The sequence below is a fragment of the Neopsephotus bourkii genome, unplaced genomic scaffold (genome assembly GCF_033783945.1).
Source record: "Neopsephotus bourkii isolate Nb327-2 ecotype Australia unplaced genomic scaffold, CSIRO-AGI_Nbou_v1 NB_1479, whole genome shotgun sequence".
NCBI classification, from domain to species: Eukaryota; Metazoa; Chordata; class Aves; order Psittaciformes; family Psittacidae; genus Neopsephotus; species Neopsephotus bourkii.
In genome coordinates this window covers 223,007-233,143 of record NW_026901955.1, presented here as the reverse complement: position 1 = coordinate 233,143, position 10,137 = coordinate 223,007, and the positions used below count along the sequence as shown (strand labels likewise).

Genomic DNA, 10,137 nt, shown 5'->3' with positions numbered 1-10,137 from the left:
AGTCTCAAACAGCTTCAGCTCCCCCATTGCTCGGCAGAGCAGCACCTGAGAGCTGGGGCAGGGAATAGTGGGGGCCTTGTCCTCTGCCCCCCATCCCTGCAGCCCCATGGGTACAGGGTGCAGTGATTGTTCGTGCCATCGCCTCCCCAGCACTGCAGCAGGCACTGGGCAGCAGCCAGAGCCCCATCGGGTCCCCAGCGTGCGCTTGAATCCGGCAGCTCCGGCCTTGGTGTTGGGCACAAGAGTGGAGCCCCAGCTCCTCCAGAGCTATCCTTACCTGCAGGAGCCAGGAACAACGGCAATGAGCAGGGAACAGCAGCGCCAAGTCCCCTTGCTTGGAGCAGAACAGGGGCTTCTGTACCCCAGGAGCAGGCTGAGCTCAGAGTGGAAAACCCGACCTGAGCAGAGCTAAAGCACCATGGAGATGACCTGAGGGCACCCACCTGAGTGCCCCAGGCACCAGCTGAGGGGACTCCCCAACGAGCCCCACATGAGCCTCCTCTGGGTTCATTCGCCTTTTCCTCTTCTGCTTTTGGTGCTCTTGGCCCCAGGTGCCCCCATCCCACTGCTCCCAGCCAGCCCCTGTGGTCCCCAGGGGGCTGTGGGTCTCGTTGCACCCACAGAATGCCCTATTTCCCATCAGCAGCATGGGGAGGGGGGGGTGCGTGTCTCTGCTTCCCTTAAAGCCCATTTGCACAGGGAATGCTGAGGCCTGGGATCACTCTGAATTGCCCCTGTTGAGTGAGATGCAGAGATTTCCGCAGGGATGCTGAGCCTGGTGATGCTCTGCCAAAGCACGACTCGCCCGGAGCTGACATTCCACAGCAACGCTTGGCAAGTGATTAATTCATGCTTTGGGCCCTGCCAGAGCAGGATTGGTGCGGGGCTCAGTCATCACAGGCACAGGCTCTGAAAGGTGGAGGGTTCTGGGGGCAAAACACCGTGTGTGGGGTGGCTGCGTGTGGGAGCTGATAAAAGAGGGCCGTGCATCCCCACCTGGTTTCACGGCGTTCACACCAAAACACAGCAGCCAAACAGCCACAAGAGGGTCCCCACTCCCCGGGGACTGCGGTGCATGGGAGAGGAGCATGGCAGGATGTGGTATGGGGGTGGCCGGGGTGTCCCATCAGATGCCCATCACCGGGAGTGGGAAGCAGCCCCTGCACCGGTACTGCATTACAATGCAAATAGTGACACCATTCTTTAGCATCATTAATGCCAAATGAAAGCTCACAATGCCTAATAATTAAAGCAGCAATTTGCCTTGGGGGTGTCCTGACTTCGAAGGTGAACCCCACAGACATCCTCGCATCCGCACTGGCACCATGGTGCTTTGCCAGGCACAACATCCATCATTGTCAGGCTGGACCCCCCCAGGGTGATGGCTCCTGTCCCTGATGCTGAGACCCTGGCCCACCTCCCCTGGCCAATTTGGTGGTGATGAGGAAGGTGGGATGCGGGCTGCACTGAGAGCATCGGGATGCAGCAATGGGCCCCCATCCCTCCCAGCAGCACAGGGTCAGGATGCGCATCCCCCTGGTGGGGTCCTTCTGTGTCCTGGGGGAATGAAGAGGCTGGAGCCGGTTCTTTGAAACTCCAAGCTTTATTCAGTTGCTTCGGCAGCACTGGGCATCACACGAGGGAGGTGGGAGGTGAGGCCATGGGGGGACACTGGTGGCTGGGGGGAGCTTGCTCCGGTCCCCAGGCCCTGGCATGCGCTGGTGGCTTTAGTTGGTGGGGTGGTAGGCGCCGCGCTGGTGCCACTGCATGTCCCGGATGCGCCTGACCGACTGGATCTGGGGGTGCTGAGCCCCGAAATCTGAGCTGTCCTTGTAGTCCCCCTTCTCAAACAGGTACTGGTAGCCCCTGTAACCGGGGTACTGGTATCCCACCCACCTGCAAGGCAAGCAATGGGGTGAGGCTCCCACCCACCCCGGACGATGCTGCTCAGTGCATGATGCTCCAGCATCACCCCGGTCCCGCTGCCCAGGTACTCACGTGCCGCTCTGCACCCGCACGGATGAGACCTTCTCCTGGTACCCATGCGCGTGGAAGCTGGGCACGTCATCGTCTATGATCTCGATCTTCTTGCCAGTGAAGCTGGGGTTCTCGTACAGCACAATCTTGTGCTCCTGGCTGTCCTGCAGCGGGCAGAGCAGGAGCGGGGCTCAGCGGCTGCTGGTACCCAGGGGCAGGCAGGGAGCAGGGGGGGGGAGAAGCCCAGGGCTATGGGGAAACCAAGCGAGGGGCTGGCACCACGGCTGCCCCCCCAGTGCCGGTAGTGCTGGGGCACCTCCAGACTCACCACAGCCGCTGCCCTCCGTCCCCCCACCCGGGGGTGCACAGGGGGGGTCCCCCTGCCCGCGGGGCCGGGGGCGCGGGGAAGGCTGGGGAGCACGCGTGGCTGCAGACCTTGGTCTGGCGGGTGGGTAGAGGCTGTCTGGGTGCTCTCACCACTTTGATGGGGCGCAGGGAGGTGATGCTGTCGCTTCTCCGGCTGTTGGTCCAGGAGTCCCAGCGCGGGTACTCCCCCTTCTCAAACACAAACTGCTCCCCCTTGCAGCTTGCCTGCTCGTAGCCCACCCAGCTGCAACAGAGCAGGGACCAGCTTCAGGTGGGGCAGAGGTGCAGGGAGCAGCACCCCAGGGCTGACCCCAGCAAACACCCTTGGGCTGAGCCCCAGCTGTGTCCCCAGCAGGGCACAGACCCCTCTGCTCCATGGAAACAGCACTGTGAGGCCTGGAAGCAGTGCAAGGAGGGATGCTCTGATGTGGTGGTCACTTATCCTTGGTCCCTGGGGACCTGCAGAAGGATGGGATCTTCCACGTGTCCCCAGTAAGGTTTTGGTCCTGCAAGGATGCTCTGCACTGCCCCATAGGTCCGGCATGCAGCACATTGCCAGGCACAGAGTGCAGGTGAGGAACCTGCCCTGGTGCTTCCATAAGTGCTTCCCAGGGGATCCCCATTGCCCAGAGCCTGAACACGGGGGGCACAGCCCCTCAGAGAGCACACAGCGGGGTCAGCGGGTGGATGGGGAAAGGAGCTGCCCCCAGCAACACCACTGAGGGGATCCCATTCCTGCCTGTGCCCAAAGGGAAGGAGCCCAAAGAGAGGAAACACCGTGATCCATGCCCGCATCCAGCACCCAGCAGGGCTGGCGGAGCCCAGCCTGCCCTGGGGACACTGCCCCCCCCCTGCTCACCCATTGGCACCCAGTGTGGGCACAGCAGCACCGGCCACAGGAAGCCCAGGGTGCTGCCAGCACCGAGACCCCCTCCACACCCCCTGCCCTGCTCCCCGGCACGTACGGTCCGGAGTGCACGAGGATGGAGCCCACTTTGTCCACGCCGGCTTCCTTCAGGTTGGGGCAGGCACCGCTGAGCTCATGGCAGCGGCCCTGGAAGTTCTCCTGCTCGAAGATCGCGATCTGGGGGGGGAAAGGGGACCTCAGCGCAGCCCCCGGACCTCCCCAGGGACCAGGATGGGATCCGCTCCCACCCACTCGGGCTGCACTGGGGTGTGGGATGAGCCAGAAACACCCCCTTGGGTCTGCTGTGCCCTGCTCCCCATCCCCGCATCCCTCCACAGGCTCCGTGGGATGCCGGATGCTGGCGAGGGGCTGCTCCCAGGGGGGGTTTGGGTGCTCAGTGAGGCTGAGGGTGCCTCAGGGCAGAGAGGTCCCGCACTGACCTTGGAGCTGCCTTGCTGCTGCTTGGAGGCTGGCATTTGGTGCTCGGAAGCCATCATAAGCTGGGTTGTCCGGTGCCCTGGGGGGAAGCAGAGCGGGTTGAAAGCTGCCACTGAGGGTGCAGGGCTTGGGCTCCCAGGCACATCCGTACCCCGCAGCTCACCAGGCCCACCCAGGCCACCAGAAACCATTCCCAGGCTCGTGGAGGAGCCCAGGGAACGGTCCTGGGGCAGCATCACCGGTGATGGGACCTGCAGCGAGGAATCCATGGGCCCCGGCGTTCCTGAGCTGTGCCCAGCCCCATGGGCAAGGCTTTTCCCACTGTCCCTGCCGGGAGCAGCCGAGGAGTCCCTGTCCCATGCAGGGCGATGGGGACAAGCTCCGGGGCTCCCACTGTGCATGTACAGGGTGACAAGCACCGAGCACCCAGCACAGCCACTGCCATGAAGCATCCTCATCCCCAAGCCCAGCAGGACCCCCTGTGTCTGAGCAGGCTCCAAACGGCCCATTCCCAACGAGCCAAAACCTGATCCATGGCCGGCAGCGATGCCCCTGCCTTGGTCACCCAGGATGGGAGCATCCCCATGGATCCCCCCCATGCCCGCAGCCGCTGCCACCTCCACAGCTCTTGAGGAGCCCCAGGGTGGAGAGGATGCGAGAACAGGAGAGCAAACAGCAAAGCCTTACCAGTGATACCAGTACCCGCTGCGCCAGTGCGGGGCTGGGGCCGGGAGGTGCCATTTATAGCGGGGCGCTGCGGGACGGTGCCAAAACCACGGAGGGAGCAGTCAAAGCGTGACTCAGAGCGAGAATGCTGGATTAAACCCCTCTGAAAGGCCGGGTCAGCTGATGGGCCCCTGCCTTTGTCTGCGCCAGCCCCACACCCGCAGTTATTCCATTACCTTTCAATTCGCTTTGTTGGCTCGGTGGGGAAGGAGCTTTGCGCTTTGCCTGCATCAGCCCAACGCGTGCCAAGAGCCGGGCGGCCCCCGCGAACAAAGCCCCGCTCCGGGGTGTTTGGAGCCAGGGATCTGATCCCCCCCCCAGCCCCGCGGGCACGGAGCTGCTGAGCTCGGCTCTTCCCGAGTGTGGAAAATGGCATCAAACCAGTGGGGAACGCTCGGATGCACCCGCGGCCACTGGGTGCCAGGGGCTGGTCCCGGGGCGTGATGCAGGGGGCAGCAGCCAGCAGCATCCTCAGCCCGAGCGCTGGCGCCAGGCGTTGGGTTCCTCCGTTATCCCCATGCATTTGGGGTCCCTGAGTCGCACCCCAGGCCCCGGTCCGGCAGCACGGGGCCTGCTCCATCACACCAGGGCATCACCGAGGCCGGCAGCCTGGGATGTGTCCCCAGATCCGAGCTGTGCCCAGCGTGAGCAGCGCTTCCCAAGGGATGAGCTGAGGTCTGAGGGCAGCAGCAAAACCCCTTCACTGGTATCTCACTGCTGGATGACCCAGGGGATGCGTCAGGGCCATGGGCTGGGTTTGGCTGCAAGGGGGGCACGACCAATGCACTCAGACCATGGGTGCTGTGCAGCACCCACAGCCCCCTCCTACCCCTCAGGGATGCTGCATCCCCTGCATCACCCCCGCTGGGGTCATGCAGTGTTAATGCAGCCCAGAACAACTTTCTTGTGCACACAACAGATATGGGTCCTGCAGTAGAGGTGCTGCAGCCCCTCAGTCGCACCTCTGGGCACCAGTGACATGCAGAGGGGTCGGTCCCCATGGTCTGCAGCTGCCCCAGCTCCGGGTGATGGGGCCTCATGGGGCTCCACAACACACAGTGCCATGGGCAGGCTTTGGCACACTGGGGTTGTGAGGAAGCTCCTCCATCGCTACCAGCCCCGCCACCATCCTCCTCCATGCCCTGTGCCTCCACCTGCGGCACCGCAGAGGGATCCAGCTCTGCCCTTCCCATCTTTCAGGGTTAATTCATTGCGGTCCCCAGCCCCAGACCCCCATGGACCTGCCCCAGGTCCCAGCACAGGGCATGTGCATCCCCACGGCACATCCCAGCCCCTTGGCTGATGGATGGGCTTTAGCTCAGCTCCACCTTGGGCAGTGGCAATGGCACAGGCAGCCCCACGGGCTGTGCTGGGAGCAGCCTCAGCAGCTCAGGGCCCTGCAGTGCCCTGTAAGGGATGCACCCCTGGGCCCAAACAGCAAAGCTCTAGGGCAGCTGCTCAGGGACCAGCACAAAGCCCTGCCCCTGCCACTGGGGCAGTGGTCCCCAAGCACAGCTCCCATGGCTCTGCCCCTGTGAGCCAGCTCAGGCACGGCAGCACTGCCCATCCCTGCCCCATCCCTGCCCCATCCCTGCCCCATCCCTGCTCCATCCCCAGGGCACACGGGCCAGGTCTCTGACCTCTGCCTGTGCAACCAGAACAGGCCCCCTGTGCCAGGGCACATCCCCAGGCGCCCTGCAAGGGGATGGGCACAGGCTCCTGCAGGGCACGGCCTCCTTTGGGGTGCACAGGGCCTGGCACCACCCAGGGGTGGTTGCCCCCCATCACTCCTGAGGCTGCCCATGGCGCTGGGCCCCCACCGTGCCCCTTGTGCTGGGCACTGCCCCCATCAGAGCAGGCAGAGCTGAGGGACATGGGGAAGGAGCCATGGCCCAGGGAGATGCTCTGGGAAGGAGCAGAGTCATGGAAAAACCCTTGGGAAGTGCCTGGAGAGCATCCCCCGGGGCTGGGGGCTCAGCTCCCTTTGCAGCACCAGGGGTTAGAGTTGGGGAAGCTGCAGCCTTGATGGAGCTGCAAACGCTCCGCTTATCCCCTGCCCCGCATCCCTCCCGCATCCCCCCCGCACGCCCCAGCGCAGGCGGGCCCCGGCAGCCTCCAGCTCAGCGCTTTATTGAGGGTTTTGCACAACAACGTCCACCACGGTCACAGCAGCACCCGGGGCCCTCGCCCCCCATCCCCGGCAGCGCTGCCCCCCCTCAGCTCTCCTCGAAGCTGCCGCGCTGGTGCCACTGCTGGTCCCGCACGCGGCGCACGGACTGGATGCGGGGCTGGTTGGCGTCCCAGTCGTTCCAGTGCCGGTACTCGCCCTTCTCGAACACGTGCTGCCGGCCCCGGTACCCGGGGTACTCGTAGCCAACCCACCTGCAGGGATGGAGGCTGCGCTCAGCGGGGTCGGGGCACAGCAGCCCCATGGCACATCCCACCCAGAGCAGGAGGGCAGCAGCCCTGTGCCACCCCAGGGACCACGGCAGTGCCGGTGTCTCTGATGGGCCATTGCTCCGTCACCACCCAGTGCTCCCGCAGCCCAGGTGGGATGTGCCATCGTACCAAGAGGAGCCAGAGAGCCCTGCAGCAGGGCAAGGAGCAGGCACACAGCCCTAGGGATGCTGCCCCGGTCCCCATCACTCCGTGTGGACCAGGGAAAGGGTGGCAGCAAGGAGGGAAAAGGGATGTGGTGGGCATGAGCAGCATCGTGGGAACAAGTGGCTCCATCCCTGCTGCTCCAGCATCCCTGACACCACCGGGGGGCACCAACCATAGTGCCACGGGCCAGGACCTCACTGGGGTGCTCCCAGTGCCCCCATCCTTACGTTCCATTCAGGGCCCTGACGCTGGCCACCCGGTCCTGGAAGCCGTGGGCCCAGAGGCTGGGGACGTCGTCATCCACGATCTCCATCTTCCGCCCGGTGTATCCCGCGTTCTCAAAGAGGTGAATCTTGTGGTCGGGGCTGTCCTGGGGGGAGCAGGGGGTCAGGGGCTGCCCTGTTTCACCCCCCCCAGCCCCCTGAGGCCTCCTGCTTGTCCCCAGGGGCACAGAGCCCCCAACACAGCCACTACTCACGATCTGGAGCGGGCGGATGGACATGAGGCTGTCGCTGTTGTGGCTGTTGGACCAGGAGTCCCAGCGTGGGTAATCCCCCTTCTCCAGCACAAACTGCTCCCCGGCAAAGGCTTGGCGCTCAAAGCCCAGCCACCTGTGGGACCGGAACCAGGGGATGGCATCAGCACCCAGGGGATGGCATCAGCACCAGGGGATGGCGCGGGTACCCAGGGGATGGTGTGGGTACCCAGGGGATGGCATCAGCACCCAGGGGATGGCACTGGCACCAGGGGATGGCACGGGTACCCAGGGGATGGCATCGGCACCCAGGGGATGGTGCGGGTACCCAGGGATGGCACTGGCACCAGGGGATGGCATCAGCACCCAGGGGATGATGCGGGTACCCAAGGATGGCACTGGCACCAGGGGTTGGCGCGGGTACCCAGCACGATGCAGCATCGCAGGGGGATGCTCTCCCTCCCCATCCCAGACTTACGGTCCAGACTCCACCTGGATGGAGCCCACCTTCTCCAGCTCCTTCTCGGCGATGTTCGGGAGCTCCTCCGTCAGCTCACACTTCTTGCCCTGGAAGTTCTCCAGCTCGTAGATGATGACCTAAGGCAGCAGAGACGCCATCGGCTGCGGCTGCAGCCCCACTGCACAGGGAGCCCACTGAACCCACTGGGCAAGCACCAGCAGGAGCAGAGGGAAGAGCTCCAGCCGCATCCCCTCTGTCCTGGCTACCCCATGCTGATGCTGCTGCTCTCCTGCAGCAGAGCTGGGCCCTGCGTGTGCCTCTGCCCCAATGGGCTTTGCTCTGCAGCTCTGTACTGGCCAAAGGTGTTTGCTCAGTGAAGCCCAGGCTGATGCTTCACCCCGACAGGCTGGGACCAAGCTGATCAGCTCAAACGCACTGGAACCACAGAGGGTTTGTGCTCAGAGACCTGCAGGGCTGTGGGCTGCAGTCCCCTGACCCCAGCCTGGTCAGGGCTCATCCTTTCCTCCTCACTGCTCCCTCCAGAGCCATTTGTGCCCCTCGTTTCTCGGTGTTTCCTATGAACTCTGCCATGTGCAGAGGCCACAAAAGCCTCTCCCTGCGACCTCCTGCTCTCAGCTGAGCTGCAGGACGGGTTTGAGCCAGTGCCTGTGGCCGGAGCACAGCAGGGAGCAGGGCCCGGGGTCCCCGCTGCACTCTGGGGACCAGGAGGGCCTGGTACCCCCAACCCTGCCCTAACGGGGTCCCAGCTGAAACCCCTGAGCGCAGGACGAGGGCAGAGCCTCCTGCAGAGCCCACCTGCTCTGGGTACCGCGGCATAGAGGTGACACCGTGGTCCTCAGGAGCAATGAGCATCCCCAGCAGCAGCTCTTTATCCCATTCACAGGATGTGCTCCCGGCCAGGATCAGCCTTCCCAAGCCACGGGCAGCGCTGCAGCCATCACAGCCCCCAGAGCTCATTCACCTCCCACACCCCACGAGCACAAGCATCAGAACCAGGAACACCCCCAGGGGGGTTCCCTGCAGCTGGCCCCACTGCGCTCCAGTTAACCCCAGCTCAATGCACAGCAGCCTGGAGCAGCGTCTCCTCCTGCCAGGCAGCAGCAAAGCCTTGGATGAAGCCTCCCCTGGTCCCAGCACAGAGCCCGCAGTGCACAGGGACCCACAGCATCCCTGGAGCCCATCCACAGCCGGCTGCCCCCTGGGTACCTTGTAGGTGCCTCCGCGCTCGCCAGCTCCCTCCCCGGTCACCATCTGCTCGGGGGGACTTTGCTGCTCGGTCATTGTGCCTGGAAAACCCAAAGGGAGGAGGTTAAGGTGGGGATGCAGCCAAGGAAGCGGGCTGGGAGCAGGCAGCAAAGTGGAGTCAGTTCCCCTCAGTGCAGCAGCTGGAAAGCCCCAGGGATGCCCAGGCTGGAAGGACGGGCTCCATTATCCATCCTCTATCCCTCTGGCACACAGGCCCTGCATCCTCACCCAGGCATCACCATGAGGCCAGAGAGCCTAGGACCAAACCAGCCCATCTTCCAAGTGGTGCTGGATCCCTCTCTGTCCCTCACCCAGCTGCTCAACCAAATCACGTCTAAAAGCCCATCCTTGGTTTACAGCAGGGATTTCAGCTTCCAGCTGCTGCCACCTCTCCCCTCTAACACAGATCTGGCATTCCCAGCATCCTGGCTGGTAGGACAACAGCGAGAGCCCATTGCCGCTCTCCAGGAACATCTCCCAAAGCTCCTCCTCAAACAGGAAACCCATCAGGGTAATAGGAGAGGAAGAGGAGAAACCGCCTTGCCCGGGTCCTCAATCCAAGCCAAGCGTTGCAGACGCCAGGACCTTGCCTCAGGCCGCTGCTCCCCTGACGCCCGTTGCAGGCCCGGCAGTGCCGCGGGTACCCCTCCGGTGCGGTTCCGCTCTGCACCCAGCGCCCGTCTATTTATGGGCTGCTTCTGGCCAGGGCAGCAGATTGCCTGGCGCTGATGCAGCAGCTGCGTCCACCGAATTCCACCCAGGAGATCCCAGCTCAATAGCTCGGGCTCGCTGCACACCATGGAAACGGCATTCAGGTGCCCCCGGCGCTGCCCGCACAGGAGATTAACGGGGAAACTCGCATCAGCACGTTCCCACCGCCGCCGGGCAGGGAAAACTCTCCCATCAGCAGGAACGGGC

The 10,137-nt window shown here is 64.1% G+C and overlaps 2 protein-coding genes across 4 annotated transcripts; both read right to left on the bottom strand.

The window, feature by feature from the left end:
* Positions 1-1,727: 1,727 nt before the first annotated feature.
* On the bottom strand, positions 1,728-4,720 carry CRYBB2 (crystallin beta B2). Of its 2 annotated transcripts, none has more exons than XM_061369231.1 (6): positions 4,376-4,720; positions 3,691-3,767; positions 3,309-3,427; positions 2,413-2,587; positions 1,999-2,141; positions 1,728-1,896 (listed from the first exon to the last, which is right to left on the bottom strand). In XM_061369231.1, the coding sequence occupies exons 2-6, from the start codon at positions 3,745-3,747 to the stop codon at positions 1,728-1,730; spliced, it is 663 nt and encodes a 220-aa protein (XP_061225215.1). In that variant the 5' UTR covers positions 3,748-3,767; positions 4,376-4,720. The 2 variants fall into 2 exon arrangements, with proteins under 2 accessions (XP_061225215.1, XP_061225216.1); XM_061369232.1 differs by having other exon boundaries at positions 2,455-2,587; positions 4,376-4,706.
* A 1,808-nt stretch (positions 4,721-6,528) lies between these two features.
* On the bottom strand, positions 6,529-9,721 carry CRYBB3 (crystallin beta B3). 2 transcript variants are annotated; one of them, XM_061369229.1, is made up of 6 exons: positions 9,531-9,721; positions 9,181-9,260; positions 7,972-8,090; positions 7,497-7,629; positions 7,246-7,388; positions 6,529-6,796 (listed from the first exon to the last, which is right to left on the bottom strand). In XM_061369229.1, the coding sequence occupies exons 1-6, from the start codon at positions 9,691-9,693 to the stop codon at positions 6,631-6,633; spliced, it is 804 nt and encodes a 267-aa protein (XP_061225213.1). In that variant the 5' UTR covers positions 9,694-9,721; the 3' UTR covers positions 6,529-6,630. The 2 variants fall into 2 exon arrangements, with proteins under 2 accessions (XP_061225213.1, XP_061225212.1); XM_061369228.1 differs by having other exon boundaries at positions 7,246-7,629.
* Positions 9,722-10,137: the final 416 nt, after the last annotated feature.